This window comes from Panthera tigris, chromosome B1 (assembly GCF_018350195.1).
Source record: "Panthera tigris isolate Pti1 chromosome B1, P.tigris_Pti1_mat1.1, whole genome shotgun sequence".
In the NCBI taxonomy this organism is placed as follows: Eukaryota; Metazoa; Chordata; class Mammalia; order Carnivora; family Felidae; genus Panthera; species Panthera tigris.
In genome coordinates this window covers 190,652,301-190,671,668 of record NC_056663.1, presented here as the reverse complement: position 1 = coordinate 190,671,668, position 19,368 = coordinate 190,652,301, and the positions used below count along the sequence as shown (strand labels likewise).

The following is a 19,368-nucleotide window of genomic DNA, read 5'->3' as shown; positions in this document are numbered from 1 at the left end:
TCCAGTTCCATCCACGTAGTTGCAAATGGCAAGATTTCATTCCTTTTGATTGCCGAATAATACTCCATTGTACATATATACCACATCTTCTTTATCCGTTCATCCACCGATGGACATTTGGGCTCTTTCCATACTTTGGCTATTGTTGATAGCGCTGCTATAAACATGGGGGTGCATGTGCCCCTTTGAAACAGCACACCTGTATCCCTCAGATAAATACCTAGTAGCGCAATTGCTGGGTTGTAGGGTAGTTCTATTTTTAATTTTTTGAAGAACCTCCATAATGTTTTCCAGAGTGGTTGCACCAGTTTGCATTCCCACCAACAAGGGAAAAGATATCCTCTTTCTCTGCATCCTCGCCATCACCTGTTGTTGCCTGAGTTGTTAATGTTAGCCATTCTGACTGGAGTAAGGTGGTATCTCATTGTGGTTTTGATTTGTGTTTCTCTGATGATGAGTGAAGTTGAGCATTTTTCATGTGTCGGTTGGCCAACTGAATGTCTTCTTTGCAGAAGTGTCTATTCGTGTCTTTTGCCCATTTCTTCACTGGATTATTTGTTTTTTGGGTGTTGAATTCAAAAAGTTCCTTATAGATTTTGGATACCAAGCCTTTATCTGATATGTCATTTGCAAATATCTTCTCCCATTCTGTCGGTTGCCTTTTAGTTTTGCTGATTGTTTCCTTTGCCGTGCAGAAGCTTTTTATTTTGATGAGGTCCCAGTAGTTCCTTTTTGCTTTTGCTTCCCTTGCCTCCAGAGACATGTTGAGTAAGAAGTTGCTGCGGCGGAGATCAAAGAGGTTTTTGCCTGCTTTCTCCTTTGGATTTTGATGGCTTCCTGTCCTATGTTTATGTCTTTCATCCATTGTGAGTTTATTTTTGTGTATGGTGTAAGAAAGTGGTCCAGGTTCATTTCTCTGCATGTTGCTGTCCAGTTTTCCCAGCACTATTTGCTGAAGAAACTGTCTGTATTCCATTGGATATTCTTTCCTGCTTTGTCAAAGATTAGTTGGCCATATGTTTGTGGGTCCATTTCTGGGTTCTCTATTCTGTTCCGTTGATCTGAGTGTGTTTTTGTGCCAGTACCATACTGTCTTGATGATTACAGCTTTGTAATACTTCTTAAAGTCCAGGATTGTGATGCCTCCAGCTTCAGTTTTCTTTTTCAGGATTGCTTTGGCTATTTGGGTTTTTTTCTGGTTCCATACAAATTTTAGGATTGTTTTGTCTAGCTCTGTGAAGAATGCTGCTGTTATTTGGTAGGAATTGCTAAGCTTTATTTAAGTCAGAGAAGTGTGCAAATACCACAAACATGGAAGTGTAGGGAATCACTCATTGGGGTGTCATACGGCCACTAATCCCAACTGCAAAGAAATGGAAGAATGTGGGAAGTTTTGTTTATTGTCAAAAAGTTGACAAAACAGTGTATATAATTCTGTCTTCAAGTTTCAGTTTTTCGTGGGGGAGATGCTAACAACCGCTCCATGAAAAGCCACCACGCAAAGCTACAGTTAAGGATTAAGGAGCACCCTGGACATGCCTTGTGTTATAGGTAGCAGGTGCCACCTTGTGAAAATTATAGAATTTCCCTCATCTTCTGTGGTGTCTCCTCTGACGTTCCAGGAGTATCCTAGTACCAAATGGTACTAGGGTTGGCTTTTCCCTTCGCATAAATACTGAGCTCCTGTGTCCCAGGCAGAGTGCTAGGCCCTACGTGAATACTTAGGAATTAATGTGATCCCTGCTCCAGAGCTTGCAGCAGGACCAGGCAGGCAACAAACAAAATTGCCTGGCGCCAATACTGGAACCAGAGAAGGCGCCGCTAAGCTGTAGCATCTACTTGTGGTTGGCGTTCAGGAACATGTACCCACAAAGACCTGGAAATATGGATTTTTAACTTGATTTAAAAAATATATTAATGTAGGGCACCTGGGTGGTTCAGTCAGTTGGGCGTCCGACTTCAGCTCAGGTTATGATCTCACCATCTGTGAGTCCCAGCCCCGCATTGGGCTCTGTGCTGACAGCTCAGAGTGTCTCCCTCTCTCTCTGGCCCTCTTCTTTCTCTCTCTCAAAAAAACACAAAAAACAAAAAAACCCATATATATAAATATATATATATATATATATATATATACACACATATATACATATATGTATATGTATATATGTATATATGTGTATACGTTTATATATATATAAATGTAAGGGGCGCCTGGGTGGCTCAGTCAGTTAAGTGTCTGACTTTGGCTCAGGTCATGATCTCACGGTTCAATGGGTTTGAGCCCTGCGTCGGGCTCTGTGCTGATAGCTCAGAGCCTGGAGTCCTCCTTCGGATTCTGTGTCTCCCTCTCTCTCTGCTCCTCCCCTGCTCACGCTCTGTCTCTCTCAAAAATGAATAAACCTTAAAAAAAAAAAAAAAAAAAAAAAAAAAAAAAAATATATATATATATATATATATATATATATATATATATATAAATGTAAAAAGAAAAGTCTTCCAAGGTGATGCAAATTTGTTGGAGAAGGAAATGAAGATGAAACAAATTAAGTATGGTAAAATAAGAACACTTTTTTTTAAAAGGCAGAGTCTTACAGCAGATGTGGTTAGAAATACTGAGGAATTAGAGATGCTTAAGTGCTCCATAAAAGGTAAATTATGATACCTGTACCCAGTGGACTTTTAAAGTCATTAAAACTACTTTCTAATGTTTGTTTATAAAAGAGGAATAAATGTTTAAATTTTTTTTAAGTTTGTTTGAGAGTACAAGCCAGGGAGGAACAGAGAGAGGGAGACAGAGATAGAGAGACAGAGACAGTCCCAAGCAGGCTCTACACTATCAGCACAGAGCCTGATGCAGGGCTTGAACTCAGGAACCATGAGATCATGACCTGAGCGAAAATCAAGAGTCAGATGCTTAACCAACTGAGCCACCCAGGCACCCCAAGAGGAATAAATGCTTAAAGCATAAGAGGAAAAACACATATTTGGACATGAACAGTATGGTCTTATGTTTTGGGTTTTTTTTTTTTTAAGTTTAGAAAAAATCTGGAAGGAAATATTTATTTATTTTTTAAATTTTTTTTTTTAACGTTTATTTATTTTTGAGACAGAGAGAGGCAGAGCATGAACAGGGGAGGAGCAGAGAGAGAGGGAGACACAGAATCTGAAACAGGCTCCAGCCTCTGAGCTGAGCTGTCAGCACAGAGCCCGACGCAGGGCTCGAACTCACGGACCGTGAGACCATGACCTGAGCCGAAGTCGAACGCTTAACCAACCAAGCCACCCAGGCGCCCCTGGAAGGAAATATTTAAAATATATAATGGTTATGCTGAGGATGAGATTATTGGTGATATTTGGTATTGTTTCCTTTTTTTACGTTTTCTCTAATCACTGAAGCTGACTTCCAGTTGAGGAACTAGGAAGATCTTAAGTGTATACAGTAAGGATTTTCTAAGGTTACCTATTTTTGAAAATGAAGCATACATTAAAATCATATTAAAGACTGAACTTTTGGTTTGAGCAGCAGAGAAACACATCGTGCCTGAAGACGCTGAACATTGACCTGAGGGCTTATGTCTTGCAGGTGCCATGGACATAGCTCTGGGGTCCGGTGCCACTGGGGTCTTTACCAATTCGTCCTGGCTGTGGAACAGACTATTTGAGGTAGGAATAATATGTAGAGACTGAAATTACAGAGATGATTAAATTATTATGATTAAACCTAAGTTATTCTTTCTTCAACCCCTATGTGACCTAGTGATTTTTTTGTCGCAGGTTTGCCTTTGAATTGAAAATACAATACACTCTATTCAATGTGCTTTGGGTTCTCTATAAACATTCCAAAATTATAATTATGATACCACATTTCTCTTCTCCTTTTGTGGCCTCAGACTGATGTGAAAGTGACTCAAATACCACGGCCACTGTGTAGAATCCCTGAGGTAGGAAAGGTTTTGAGGACAGCTTTATAAAGGAAGGGATAGTCTTCAGTGAATGCGTGTTGTGAGTCGACAGGGCTTGTCCTGGCTATTTGTGGGCGGCGTGAAGTATGTCTACTGACCGCTGTGCTCTGTGCCTCCTCCACACCCCTTCGTAGCCAGCCTGCCTCTAACAGACAGCAGTCTCTGTCACCCCTCCCCCCCCCCCCCGCTCCCCCACTGCCGGTGGCTTTCCCCAGTCAGCACCACTCAGCCTCACTAGCCTGGCTGGGGGCAGCACTCCACCCCGGCCTTTTGGTGACACCCTACTCTTAGCTTCTGTGACAATTTCTTCGGGTTCCCTTCTTCACTGACTTCTATTTCAGCCTCCTTTGCCAGTTTTTTCCTTTGCCCCTTTGATGGGCGTTCGGCCCTAGGCTACATGCTCTTCCCAGTCTTCACGGGGAAGCCCAGCGGCTTCAGCGGGCACCTCTCTGCTGCTTGCTCCCGTCTCTCTCCTGAGCTCCAGACCCGGTGTATCTGCTGGGTAATGAGACAGCTCCATCTGACCCCTCCTCTTTCAACAAGTAACGAATGGGAGCTTCCTGCGTGCCACTGGGGGACAAATACAAAATGTCTCTGAATACATTCTTGATATTTAAGAATTTGCCCTCCCCGCCCAGCACTTGGGACATTCAGCTCAGTTGTCTCCTGCCAGGCTGGGCAGGTGGGGGGGACTCTCCTCCAGCCTGCCATGCACCCCATGTCCCTCTTTATCAAGCACCCACAATGCTGCTGTTTTGATTTGTTTTTAATTATTTTTTTAACGTTTATTTATTTTATTTTTGAGAGAGAGACACACACAGCACGAGCAGGGGAGGGGCAGAGAGAGAGGGAGACACAGAATCCAAAGCAGGCTCCAGGCCCGGAGCTGTCAGCACAGAGCCTGATGCGGGGCCCAAACTCATGAACCGTGAGATCATGACCTGAGCCAAAGTCGGATCCTTAACCAACTGAGTCATCCAGGCGCCCCTTGACTTTTTAAAATTTAAGCTTCTTTTTATTTTTTTCCCATTTTTTTATTTTTTAATATATGAAATTTACTGTCAAATTGGTTTCCATACAACACCCAGTGCTCATCCCAAAAGGTGCCCTCCTCAATACCCATCACCCACCCTGCCCTCCCTCCCACCCCCCATCAACCCTCAGTTTGTTCTCAGTTTTTAACAGTCTCTTATGCTTTGGCTCTCTCCCACTCTAACCTCTTTTTTTTTTTTTTTCTTCCCCTCCCCATGGGTTTCTGTTACGTTTCTCAGGATCCACATAAGAGTGAAACCATATGGTATCTGTCTTTCTCTGTATGGCTTATTTCACTTAGCATCACACTCTCCAGTTCCATCCACGTTGCTACAAAAGGCCATATTTCATTTTTTCTCATTGCCACGTAGTATTCCATTGTGTATATAAACCACAATTTCTTTATCCATTCATCAGTTGATGGACATTTAGGCTCTTGCCATAATTTGGCTATTGTTGAGAGTGCTGCTATAAACATTGGGGTACAAGTGCCCCTATGCATCAGTACTCCTGTATCCCTTGGATAAATTCCTAGCAGTGCTATTGCTGGGTCATAGGGTAGGTCTATTTTTAATTTTCTGAGGAACCTCCACACTGCTTTCCAGAGCGGCTGCACCAATTTGCATTCCCACCAACAGTGCAAGAGGGTTCCCGTTTCTCCACATCCTCTCCAGCATCTATAGTCTCCTGATTTGTTCATTTTGGCCACTCTGACTGGCGTGAGGTGATATCTGAGTGTGGTTTTGATTTGTATTTCCCTGATGAGGAGCGACGTTGAACATCTTTTCATGTGCCTGTTGGCCATCCAGATGTCTTCTTTAGAGAAGTGTCTATTCATGTTTTCTGCCCATTTCTTCACTGGGTTATTTGTTTTTCGGGTGTGGAGTTTGATGAGCTCTTTATAGATTTTGGATACTAGCCCTTTGTCCGATATGTCATTTGCAAATATCTTTTCCCATTCCGTTGGTTGCCTTTTAGTTTTGTTGGTTGTTTCCTTTGCTGTGCAGAATAAGCTTCTTTTTAAAAAAAATCAAAGTTATATGTGTATAAACATTTAAATCCCAGTCAGCAATCTACAACAGTCTACAGTCTGTTTTCCCAGAGGCAGACACTTTCAACCCTAGGGCTGATTCATCTATTTACTCATGTCTCAAAATAACAGCTTCTGTTGCCGCTTCCTGACTTTCCACTTTTGGGTCTTACTTCTGACCACAGTGTATTAAAACCGTCTGTGTATCTGTTTCTCCTACTAGCCTTTGAGCCCTCTGATGGCTCAGATACTAAATTTCTTTATATCCCCAACACCTGGCGGTGCTCTGTAGCGATTCAGTAAATGGTGAATGTGAACGAGTGTGGTTTTGATTATGTGAATGAATAAGCTCAATAAGCTCACCTTGTCTTAGGCTCTGGTCTTCAGTGGTGCAGTTTCAGACATGTCTTTCCCCAGCACACTGAGGTGATGAGCATCACGAAGACTGTTTCCCCCTAATCAGTCCCACAAAGCCTGGATGTACTGCTGGATACCAGATTATTGTAAATTGAAATCCATATTTGATGGTTTTAGCAGATATCCTACAAATTTGTGGGACATTTTACAACATTCCTGGTTTCTTTTATAATTCTTAAGTAAATCATTGAATTAACTGAAATGATTCTGGACCTGGTTGTATAGTTTCCTGTTTTAGAGTAATAGGTCAGAGAGAACAGTTCTTTCTTTCCTGCACTGAATACATCAGTGCCATGAATTTAACCAGAACCTACTTCATGCAGTCTTCTATTGTACCTATTTCTTCTCTAGGCCAGCATTGAAACAGGGGACCGTGTCTGGAGGATGCCTCTCTTTGAGCATTATACAAGACAAGTTGTAGACTGCCAACTTGCTGATGTCAATAACATTGGAAAATACAGGTATGTAAAATGAGCTATAAAAGTACGCCTTTATAATCATTGGTTACCAAAATGATCACTTTAATTTTGTGCCCTTTCACAGAAAAATGTAGCCAATTTTCTTTTGATGCAGTGTTCATAAGCACTAATTCCTAATGTCTTTAATTTTCAAGGTGTTTTCCAACTGGTTCTCAAAATTTTGTATGTTTTCAAATCTAAAAGTTATTTTATTTTTTTAAGTTTATTTATTTATTTGGAGAGAGACAGCGTGAGCAAGGGGAGAGGGGAGAGAGAGACACACACAGAGAGAGAATCCCAAACAGGCTCTGCAATGCCAGCACAGAGCCTGAAGCAGGTCTCAAACCCACAAAACCATGAGATCATGACCTGAGCTGAAACCAAGAGTTGGATGCTTAACCAACTGAGCAACCCAGCCACCCCTAAAAGTTATTTTAAATAAATGGTAAGGGAAAATGATGAAAAATAAGTGAATTCATTACCATGGGGAAGAGGAATCTGGAATTTATTCTTTACCTTAAAGCTGTGTCTGAGAATAAATATTCTGAAAGTGGTTTCTGGGTTAAGTTCTTAGTAGATCTCATAAGCTTGACTTTTGCTGTCTGCTCATAGGAGCTACTTAGCACGAATGGAGGATCTTAATGAAATGGTCAGTGCACATTTACATGGCATTAAACAATGGTTTTTGTCTTTCTCTTCAGGTCTGCAGGAGCATGTACGGCTGCAGCATTCCTGAAAGAATTTGTGACTCATCCTAAGTGGGCACATTTAGATATAGCAGGTGTGATGACCAACAAAGATGAGGTTCCGTATCTGCGGAAGGGCATGACCGGGAGACCCACAAGGACCCTGATAGAGTTCTTGCTTCATTTCAGTCAAGATAGTGCTTAGTTCAGATCCTCTAAAATTTTTCAGTTCTCTTAAATGAGCAGTTTAGCCTCAAAATATTTTTGAATGAATGGATGAAAATCTTAAAAGAAACAAGGGATGGTATTTAAAAATGTAGAACAAAAGAAAATTTGATTATCTTGATTTTTTTCCGTTTTATGTAGAGATTTATAAAGGTAAAGCTAATAATCTTGCTTGGCAATGGCTTTTAAGATATTCTATAAATGATTACATGTTGAAAAACTACCTGATTTTCAGAGTAGATGTTTTTAAGTGAGGAGCAAAATGTATTTTAGATTTGTGATGCTAGGAACAAACTAAAGGTTCCTATGTACTTGTCAGAAAAAATAAATCCAACTTTTTATGCTCGCTGGTGTGGCTCTGGTATTCTGTATTACTGTCAACTCAGTGACAATTACAACTTGTCTCTTCTGGCTGTGTTATGTGAACTAAGTAAGTTGGGGCATGGTGATACAGTATTTTCTCCAATGTTAATGATCACTTTAGAGCACTCAGTGATGAGCTTATCAGTTGGTGAGGTAGGTACTATTATCCCCAGATTACAGATGAGGAAAATGAGGCACCAGAGGGAGGGGTTAATAACGTGCCAACAATGTCACCAAGCTAGTAAGTGGGAAAGCAGAGATTAAACACTAGGGGGCCTCTCTCCAGAGCTGGCATTGTTAATTGTTTATTACACTGTAGTGCTTTCTGTCAATACGGTGGCTTGAATAGATGTGGAATATATTTAAGTGAAGAAACCAGACCAAGAGGGGCACCTGGGTGGCTCAGTCGGTTGAACGTTTGACTTCAGCTCAGGTCATGATCTCATGGTTTGTGGGTTCGTGCCCCGCATTGGGCTCTGTGCTGACAGCGCAGCGCCTGGAGCCTGCTTCAGGTTCTGTGTCTCCCTCTCTCTCTGCCCCTCCTCCACTCACACTGTGTGTGTGTCTCTCTCAAAAATAAACATTAAAAAAAAACCCACCACCAATAAAAGGAATGTTCATGGGTAGAGTATTGCTTATCACCTGGGACTACAACCAATCAACAAAATTCTACTTGTGCTGATTTAGGATAGAACAAACCTCTCCTCTTTTTTACTTTTGTATCTAGGTGAACAAATTACCCATGAATTGGATCTATCTATACCTTTTTTCTTAAGACTGAACATTTGACAGAAAACATGTTTATTGGAGTTGTTTTCAATATTTGAGAAATGTGACATGTAAGAGGATGTTATGTGTCTTAAGTGGTTTATAGAGAGGGAATGGGTATGGGAATGCACATTTGTGTTGTTAGCATTAAAATCATGCAGGAATAGTGAGTAAACACAGGTGCCCCTGACTATCCATGTCCAGAAGGTACTTTGTCAGGAAAGATGGAAAAAGGTGGAACCACCACCTTGTGAAGGGAAACTAGAAGCATTTCGGTTTCTTCTAAGGTGACTCAGAAGGTGAAGCAGGGATTTGATAGAAAGCTTTCTATCGAAGGCATTTTATAAAGAGAGGAACGACAACTCTCATGTTTATTAGAGCGTGGGATCCAAAAAGCATGACTTAGCCCTGGATTCATGTGCTTATCTAGTCTGGCTGAGATGAAATTTAGCTGTCATTGCACATGCATCTGGCTGCCAGGTATTTCACAAACCCTTCGCTCGTCTCAGAACCACGCTCTGAGGCAGGTGGTATTACCCATGTCTATCAGAGAGGTCTAGGCATGGCTGCGCTGCACGCCAAAACAGTAGTGGTTTAGAATGTGATAGTGTTACGTGGTAGCTGAAGTAGAGAACCCCCGAACTGAAGCGGCCCCATCCATGGTGGTTGGATATCCAGACTGGGAAATGCGAATCACCCCCCCAGCCTCAAGTCTCTCTCACGGTCCCAGGTGGCTGTTGGGGTTGGAGACCACATGAGGATGGGAAGCGTTAAAGTCTTTTACTTTTGCAAAAAAGTGAAGTGATTCCCATTGTTCCGATGGGGTTTTTTTTTGTTTTATAAAAGTTATATATATTAAAACATTGATGGTAACATTAACTGGTTTATTTTTAAATAAATATTTTAAATTCTCAGTTTTAATAGATATTTTACCTATTCTAAGTTTTAATTGAATACTGACAACCCATACAAACAAAAATGTTTGTCGTACTCAGCAATATTGTAGAGGCATAAAGGGGTCTTAAGACCCAAAAAGAGTTTGGGAACTGCTGGAGTCCACTAGTTCCATGATGGTGTTATATTTTTGTTCAGTCAACAAACATGCCCGGCAGTTTTGGGTGTTGAGAGTACAGGTACACAAGACAGGCAGGCCCTGAGCTCATGGAGCTTGCATTCCTGTTGGTGCACATGTGTCTGGTGGCTTTTGTTAATGAAGGACAATGAACAAGGTCATTTCAGGTGATGCTTAAATGTTGTAAAGAAAATTAAGCAGGGTGAAGTGGCTGGGCGTGTGGGGCTAATTTTGATGGACACTGAGAAGATGACTTTTGATCTGAGACCTGATTCGCAAAGGGGAGCCTCTGCTTTTTCTGGTTACTTGTGCCCTGCCTCCCTCGCTCCAGCCCTACTGGCCTTTCTGTGGTTCCTTAAATATGCCAGGCAGTTTCTTTCATCAGGCACCCCTGCCCCCGTCTAGAAAGATTTTTCTATGTAAATTTTTACTTCCGTCACTCTAGTGCAGAATCTCTGAGAGGACCTCTCCAGCCACCCATCTCAAATCCATCACTATGCATATTCTTACCGGGTTTCATTTTTTTAAAACACTTATCTCTACATGATATTGCTATATATGTGTCTCTCTCTCCCACAAAAACAGTAGTGAACTCCACGAGAACAGAGACTTGGGGTGACTGTTAAAATCCCAGAGTAAACAGAGTCTAGGACCAAGAATAAATGTGCTGGAAAACTGTGAAATTAAATATAATGGGACAAACACTTAGCTTCTGAAAAGATAAATAAGTGTTAAAAAGCAAGTTACTGAAAGACATTAGCATAGTGGCTTTAATTAACTATACATATCTAAGGTGAACAATGCCAGGCACACAGGGAGCCTGAACAATGTTAATGTTTTTGTTACCGGTCTCTCCGCACAGAAAATGTAGGCGTAACTTTGCCAGTTTGTTCCCGCCCTGCCCACACTGACTAGATTAGTCATAGGTACACAGTAAACGCTCGGTAACTGTGGAATAAAGGGGCGCCTCCCTCCTTCTTACCAACGGGTAACCTGAGCCCGTAGAGAGAAGCTTTGGCCAAAGTCCTTCCAAATCTTAAGGGCAAAGGCGGGATTTGCACAGGAGTATCCTGACTCCTGGAGAAGGGCTCGCTCCATCGTAGTCACTGAATTCTCCACTCCCACAACTGCGTCAAATCCGGTCAAAGCTTTCAGTTAAGGTCACTAAAAGTCTGGCTGCCTACTGGCCGAGAAGAAAAGGGAGATGCCACCAAACCTACGCTTTCCCTGGAGCTCGACGGAAGCCCGCGGCGGCCTGCGGTGTCACGTGACCGTGCGTGCCCCGTGACCCGCGGGCGCCAGCTCCTGCGCAGGCGCAGTGGGCCTCCTGCCCGCCCTTTCAGAGATGGCGGCGCCGCTGGGAGGTATGTTCTCCGGACAGCCGCCTGGACATCCCGGAGACTCCAGGGGCCAGGCTTCGCTTCTTCAGGCAGCGCCAGGCCCTCCGAGAACTTCTAACAGTACGTTGGTGGACGAGTTGGAGTCCTCTTTTGAGGTAAGATGAGACTGCGGCGTCCGTTCCCAGCCTCCTTTCTTACCTGAAACCTAAGCTGCACCTGGGCAGTTTGCCCCTTTCAGTGATGCTCGCGACAGTCTTCCAGATCGGGGAAGAGGCTCAGAGAACGTAAGTTACTTGCTTTAATCTCCACTTTGAGTGGTGGCCGGAAGTGTGCGCAGGTCTGCTGGCGGAGACCTAGACTTTGTTTCTGGAAGCACGTGGACTTCAAGTTTGCCCACCCCCAGCCTTGGACCCTTCTAGGTTCCCAGTCGGTGGTTCCCGTTTTACTCTTTCTTGGCCCCATCCCTGAGCGCTCTTCCCCGCATCCCTGCGTGTAGGGTACTGGTGGATCTATGAAGGGTAACGACACACTGCTACGTCCTGTTCTTTCCGCTGGGCTGCACCCTTCAACGGCCCTGAAGTAATGGACTCTTGGAGATGAAATGGACTTACGTAAAAGTTGCTGTGCGGAAGTTGGTACTAGGAGAGGGGGGAGGGGGAGAAGGAAAGCTGGGGGTTAGGGAGCGAGGGAGGCAGGGATGACCCAAACCGAGTTCTGCTCTAGAAGTTGGAAAATGGGGAGTGGTAGTAGACAAAGGAGAGGTAAAAATAAGTTAGTGCTTAAAAATAAGATGGTTTCCAGTGGTCCCTAAAGTGAAAGATGAGCCATTATTGTGCGGAAATCAAAGAACTTATAAGTGCAGGCCCCTTTTCCACATTTTAAATCCTAGTCGTGTGAGTTTTATACTATGTGTAATAGCAGAGTAGAACATGAATATGGTTTGTAAATGACTGTGTTACTGGGACTGCATGGGCAAAAATGTTTTTACTGGGGAGCGTACATTGAAAAGTTTGGAGATAACGAACTGATTTGAAGGATATCCAAATCTATCTGGGAGGAGAATGAGATGCTTTTGCAGTGGTACCAAGCCAGAAAGGAAGGGGTTTGGTAAGCTTTAGAGCAGCATTTAGCGTTGAGGTGAGGTGGCTGTCAGTCATGAGAGCTTGTTGAAAGACTGGCCCTGTAGATGTCTTGGCCAGAGCCAACCACCAGCGTCCTAATGCTGTCACTCTTGAGTTAAAGCCAAAAGGTTACTGTGGTCTTCCCAGCTCTGCATGTTCAGCTTTCTGCTGCATTCCAACTTTTTCTTCCTTCTAGGCACATAAGACTCCTTCTGCATGTGCTGTTTGTTTTCCCTTTGGGTTTCCAGCTGCCTTCTCCCAAGTCCCGCATCACTTCCCCAATGGATCTGTCCTTCATTCTCCCATCAGTGCTAATACAATGGCAGCAGGTAGCAATAGCTTTGATGGATATTTGTCAAACAGTGAAGGAGCCTGTTGTGGCCCTGTCTTTGGTGCTTAGAATACAGAGAAAACAGTCCTTGCCATCAAGGAACTCAAGACAGCCGCCGGGTGGAAGAAACAGATGAGTGGCAGGCAGTTGCTGTGTTGGGGGATCAGTGCTCTGGTAGAAGAAAACCCGGGGTACTCTGAGAGCACACATGGGTGTGGCTGCCAAAGGCACTTCCCAGGGAATGTGAAACCCAAAAGGGCGTTCAGACAAAGCCAGGTGACAGGGAGTGAGTGGTGCGACCTGGGCTGGCTCTCTGCTGCTGCATGATCACCCATCTGGTCTTCTCAGGACTTTGCTCAAAGGCCACATTTTCATTTCCTTTTCATTTCACTGTGGTCTGTGTGGGCCTCTGTTTTGTAACCTGCAGTGGTTCATGGCACCTGCTTGCCCACTTTTCGTTTCTATTTGGGGGCTCTCCCTTTAGGTCTCTAGTTTTCTCATTCTAGTTGCTCAGTAAATGCTCTTCAATGTAATGAGTTTGTTGAGATCATGCATTCTTGTGGGAGGAAGTCTTGGAGACCATCCTCTCCTTTTATGAATGGAGGAACTGAGGCTCAGAGGAGAAATTACTTGCCCAAAGCCAACCCCTTGGCTTGTGCAAATGAGGACTATTACTTGGGCCTCCCTACTGTCCATCCTACGCATACTTCTAAAGTTTTTTTTTTTTTATTTGTTTTGAGAGAGAAAGAGAGCATGCATGCACATGGGAGAGGGGCAGTGAAAGAAGGAGAGAGAATCCTAAGCAGGCTCTGTGCTGTCAGTGCAGAGCTTGATGCAGGGCTCAAACCCGCAAACCCTGAGATCATGACCTGAGCTGAAACCAAGAGTTGGACAGACACTCAACTGGCTGAGCCACCCAGGTGCCTCCCTACGCATACTTCTAAGAAGCATATTCTTTTTTTTTTAATTATTTTTTAAATTTTTTTAATGTTTATTTTTGAGAGAGAGACAGACACACAGTGTGAGAGGAGGAGGGGCAGAGAGAGAGGGAGACACAGAATCCAAAGGAGACTCCAGGCTCTGAGCTGTCAGCACAGAGCCAGACGCAGGGCTCAAACCCATGAACTCTGAGACCATGACCTGAGCTGAAGTCGGACACTCAACCGACTGAGCCACCCAGGCGCCCCAAGCATATTCTTTTTATAGACTACCACACATTTCTCCATACAACTGCTCACCTGTCTGTGAAGACCTGTATGTATAATTTTTAAATTTTTTTTAATGTTTGTTTATTTTTGAGAGCATGAGAGCAGGGGAGAAAGAGTGGGACAGAGGATCTGAAGCAGGCTCCATGCTGACAGTAGAGACCCCATGTCGGGGCTCAAACTCACGAACCATGAGATCGTGACCTGAGCCCAAGTCTGATGTTTAACCAACTGAGCCATCCAGGGGCCCCTGATTTCTTCTTCCTTTTTTTTTTTTTAAAGAGGGAAGAGGGAGCGAAAATTCCTGAGATGCCTGGTGGCCCTGCTGGTTGTGAGGGAGCAGCTCCATCATTGTTGATTGGTTTGCCTGGTTGGCCTCCTGGGTGGGATGTTTTCCAGTACCCACAGGTTTCACAGAGCAGATGTGCCCTAGGCATATCCCAAATCCAACAGGCGTCATCTTTCCATGTAATACACAGAATGGGCAATTTGTTTTTCGGATTTCTTGAGGTGTTACAGGGATTTCCCAGGAGGAGTCCTGTGATTTTTCTCTATAAATCAAATAGGGGAAACTTCTGGCAGCAGAATTTGTTGCTTCCTGAAGGGCCCTCACATGTGGGTGATGGCCTACTAAATTTGGGCCCAGATATGCCTGCCTCACACCAGTGTACTTTGCTCACTGCTGGTGGGGCTGTGCTTTCCTGAGGTTTCCTTCTTTCCTTCTTTCCTTCCTTCCTTCCTTCTTTCCTTCCCTCCTTCCTTCCTTCCTTTTTTCCTTCCTTCCTTCCTTCCTTCCTTCCTTCCTTCCTTCCTTCCTTCCGTTTATGTATTTTGAGAAAGAAGGCACAAGCGGGGGGAGGGAGAGAGAGAGAGGGAGACAGAATCTCAAACAGGCTCTCTGCTGCTGGCACAGAGCTGCCCACGGGGCTCCATCTCTAAAACTGCGAGATCATGACATGTGCAGAAATCAGGAGTCAGACGCTTAACTGACTGAGCCACCCAGACGCCCTGAGGCTTCCTTTCTGACCACTGCTCCCCACCAGCTCTCCCATTGTGTTTCTGATCCCACTGCCCTGTGATAGACCTCTTTATGCATTTCCTGACGGTTTCCTGTGCACAGAAGTGCTTGGCTGAATCATGTATTCCTCTAGATCAGTGCCCCTTGAGAGAAATTCTCTCGGACTTGTTTACCCATGTGATAGCAAGCTCTTAGGTTGTCCCGTCTGTCATTAACGTGTATTTAGTGAGCACCCACTTAGTGCCGAGCAGTATTCCTGCTCTAGGAGTATGAGAACAAGATATGCAGAATTCCCACCTGCTGGCAGGGGACAACTGATAATGGACTAGAAGAATGGAATGATGTCCGTTAACTGTGAAAAACAATAAAGCTGGCCATGAGGATAGAGCCAGCCATTTCAAAAGAGTAGAGAGAGATGGCCTCTCTGAGGAGGTAATGATTTATCTGAGCCCTAATAGGGTGATGGTACAATTCATGTAAGCATCAGAGGGAGGGGCTTTAAGTGGAGTTGGACCAGGGGCCCAGGCTCTGGTATGGAATGGGATCCTGGTGAAAGGGGCGAGTGGCAGGAGAGAGGCAAGGTCGCAATGCTTGCAAATACCAGCTGCCTCATTTGGAGGCTCTCCCTCCATGTGTCTCATGGACTTAGTTTACCAAGTTATTTCATTAGCAGGATATCTTGTCAGCTAATGTGTAAACCCAGACTGTGTCAACTCATTGAATAACTTCAAGAGAAGTTGTTACTCTGAAGTAATATTTTTGACATGTGAATGACATTTTCTCTTATATGTTTGAATCACACAGGCTTGCTTTGCTTCTCTTGTGAGTCAGGACTATGTCAATGGCACAGATCAGGAGGAAATTAGAACTGGTAAGAATTCACTCTTTGTAGACCACGTTCTTGCCTTCAGCAAGATTCCTGATTGCTTATTTTACACTTTACAGTTTTGTTTGTATCCTTAGAGAACTTTTCCAGGGAATGAGATTTATGCAGTCATTTCTATATACTGCTGGTTCTTTGTTCGGTTTATCAACTGACATGTCACACTCATAATGAGCTAGTTATAATGTGCTGTCCATATTGTATAGGACAGTAATAACCAACAATGTGTGCTGTGTTTTTAAAAAAATAAGTTTTGATTATTTTTTGAAGGTGTTACAGAGAAAAGTCTCTTGTGTTTCCCTGACTTTGCCCAAGTTCTGTCCCAAGAAGCAACCACTGTTTCTGATTGTTTTGTACTATATTTTACATGTTACATTTTAACTGGAAGTCATGATTCTAACTGCTGGATGTCAGGATTGTCTTTCCTCAGAAGAACTTTTGTGTTGTGCTGAGGTCTCATTAACCTTATATAAACGCAAATTATCTGCTATTTAATGTTGGTTAACACATGGGGGTTGGGAGTCAGTATTTCTGTTGTCAGAATTAAAATTCCAGATTACATCTTTGGGAAGGTGCTGTTTTGATATTTTTGACTGTTCATTTATGAGGACGATATATGTGTCTAGTGTTTTTCTTAATATTTTGGTCTTTTTTTATAAGGTGTTGATCAGTGTATCCAGAAATTTCTGGATATTGCAAGACAGACGGAATGTTTTTTCCTACAAAAAAGATTGCAGTTATCTGTCCAGAAACCAGAGCAAGTTATCAAAGAGGTATGAACTCAACTTTCTCTTCAACTTTCAGGAAGAGCACATATGGTCAGGATTCCATCTGTGCTTTAAATGAGATACACCCTTTTCCCATGAGTTATAGTAGGCTTTACAGATTGAATACACATGTTGCTAGATGTCAGTGTTCACTACAAGTTGGGCAAGTAGTGGAGCCAGGGGTGGAGGTGGAAGGCTGGGCTTCAAACAGAGTTTCGTTTGCTGGACGACTTCTCTTAAAGAAAAGGTTCTGCTGCTTGAAAAAGGTTGAAAAGTCATTAATATAGATGATAAGTTCATTTTGGACAGAAACTGTGATTTGTGTGTATCCCCGGCTGCCTTATACACAGGAAGGGCTCAAGTTTTGTTCAAGGAATCAAAACTTAAATGTTCTGTCCCAGGTTCCTTGAGACTCAGGGTTTCATTTATCTCAGTTGTTTGAAACTGGGGCATTTGGAAATGTGTTGGAGTTGCCATGATGACTGGGAAGCTTCATTGGCATTTAGTGTGTTGGGCCAAAGCCTGCCCCATGCAGTGTGGAAGAGAGAATTGTCTTGCCCAAGAGACCAGTCATGCCCCTGATGAGAAACACTAAATTGACATGATTGTTTTTTGGTACTGTTTGAAGTAACTACTCCCACAAGCTGCTGAATTAAATGAAAACCTTCTTTTTATTAATTGATATCAGCTGATGAGAATGTGAATGATAAGATGATACTCTTATAATTTATTATGTCAGAGCATTTCCTGATTTGAGTACTTGACTAAGAACATAGGTGTGTTCAATGCCAGGCCTTCATAAAGAATTACAATGCTGGTATTCATTTAAAAAGCTCTTGAAGATGAGATTTTAACACTTCAGCCCAAACTGATAGAGTAGTGGTGTGGACTCTTTTAGACGGTTGTTAACATATGTTTCAGATTCTCAGCAGTGACCTTTGGACAGAAATACTGGGTGCCTGGGGATCAGGTTGGGAAAGAGCCTGATTTTCTTTGCCTGCCCTTTGGTACTTTGGAATACTGGAACATCTGTATTACTTATTAAAAGAAAATGAAAAGTAAAAGCTCCCAGCGTTACGCAGCATCTTCCATTAGAGGAGTTGCTGTGTATTATTTGGATAGAGGAGCCAAGCAGAGTGTTGGATGTACAAAGGTTGAATTGATTCTCTTTGAGTTTACTTCTTAGTGCTCTTACCTAATCAGGAACTATTTTCATTTTTCATGAGTTTGCCCTGACTTAATCGTCTTTGTTTGTAGGATGTCTCAGAACTAAGGAATGAATTGCAGCGGAAGGATGCTCTGGTCCAGAAGCACTTGACAAAACTGAGGCATTGGCAGCAGGTGCTGGAGGACATCAACGCGCAGCACAAAAAGCCAGCCGAAATCCCTCAGGGCTCCTTGGCCTACCTCGAGCAGGCGTCTGCTAACATCCCTGCACCCATGAAGCAAAGCTGAGTCAAAGCGGGCCTGAAGGGGATCTGGTGTGAGTCAGCCTGGGCACAGTTTTGACAAACATCACTTCTTGTGGACGTGACATTTTGGAAGAACTCTTTGCCAAAGAATGAGATGATTTTTGTTTGATGGTCTCACCTAAAATGTTCCCCTAGTTTGATAAACATCTTTTCTTGAGTACTTTATAAAACGGTTTTGGTAGATCAAGTAAATTTTTGTCTTTAGCAAAGTTTAGGCTGTTAATATGCCACTTACAGATTCCTTTTTATGTTTCTTTGTATTTTTTTTATGACTAAGTCTTTTTGTGTTTCCAATTTTAGATTAGCTTATGAAGAGAAAAGTTTGTATGATTTGATCTGAGAATCAGAGGATGAGGATTTTGGTTGTAGACCTTTTATAACAATTACCCCTCAATGGTAATATAGTAAAATAGGGAAATTTGCATATTTTAAGACTTTGAATTACCTCAAGAAGAGGAATCTAATGCAGCAATGTCCATAAGGCTTCCAGAGCTCTCAAAATGAGGGTATTTTGTAAATAGGTTGAAAGGACTATCATATCCTAAGTTAGTGTAGTATTAATACATAGGATCCTTAAGTTGATGTTGACTTTTATTTGGGGTAAGTTTATATTTTGTGTGGTGTTTTTTTCACTTTTGGGGTGGGGGTGTGTAGCAAGAGCAGTGATATGGTAAATTGTTAGGTTCTGCAGTGATGCATCCATTTTAAGTAAGGGGGTAGACCTTGTGCTCAGCACAACAGTTGAGGTATACGCGCAGTATGAGAGGTTAAAGCTTGCTATGGTTGGTTATCTCTTTTCACTTTCAGTTTTGTTTGCTTGTGTTGTTTTTGTTTCTGTTTTTTTTTGTAGCAGACTTTCTCATTAAGGAAGGATCTTGCTAATGAGTGACATTGATTCCAAGGGACTGGGGTCTTGGGGTGGAGAATGGGCTGCAGGTGACTCTCAGCGACTCACCATCCTCGAAGATGATGGGATCTCAGCATTTGGGAAGACATTTTACCCTCTTGTTGGTTACATGGGCCAATGAGATTCTCTGTTGAGCTGCCGTTGAGAAATACAGACCAGCATTGTGTGTGGTGCTCCATGGATGAGATTTTCCTTTCTCGTTGTTTACAATCTAATCAGATTACATCTCTTTACCCAAAACAGATGCTCTATTGTCTTCCGAACAGGCAATACTTCTGTGACTCAGTGTCCTGAAGTGTTTTATTTCCTTC

At 43.0% G+C, this 19,368-nt stretch overlaps 2 protein-coding genes across 2 annotated transcripts in view; both read left to right on the top strand.

Annotated features, from left to right (window-relative positions):
* LAP3 (leucine aminopeptidase 3) overlaps nucleotides 1-8,158 on the top strand; it is a 29,914-nt gene extending 21,756 nt beyond the window's left edge. The window contains exons 11-13 of the mRNA XM_015542715.2: nucleotides 3,584-3,663; nucleotides 6,793-6,902; nucleotides 7,601-8,158. Coding sequence (XP_015398201.2) covers nucleotides 3,584-3,663; nucleotides 6,793-6,902; nucleotides 7,601-7,790 — 380 coding nt within the window. The 3' untranslated portion in view covers nucleotides 7,791-8,158. The remainder of the gene's footprint in view (nucleotides 1-3,583; nucleotides 3,664-6,792; nucleotides 6,903-7,600) is intronic.
* A 3,160-nt stretch (nucleotides 8,159-11,318) lies between these two features.
* MED28 (mediator complex subunit 28) lies at nucleotides 11,319-19,167 on the top strand. The gene is made up of 4 exons (XM_007093749.3): nucleotides 11,319-11,508; nucleotides 15,833-15,899; nucleotides 16,572-16,684; nucleotides 17,936-19,167. Exons 1-4 carry the CDS (start codon nucleotides 11,359-11,361, stop codon nucleotides 18,131-18,133), a joined length of 528 nt encoding a protein of 175 aa, XP_007093811.1. The 5' UTR covers nucleotides 11,319-11,358; the 3' UTR covers nucleotides 18,134-19,167.
* Nucleotides 19,168-19,368: the final 201 nt, after the last annotated feature.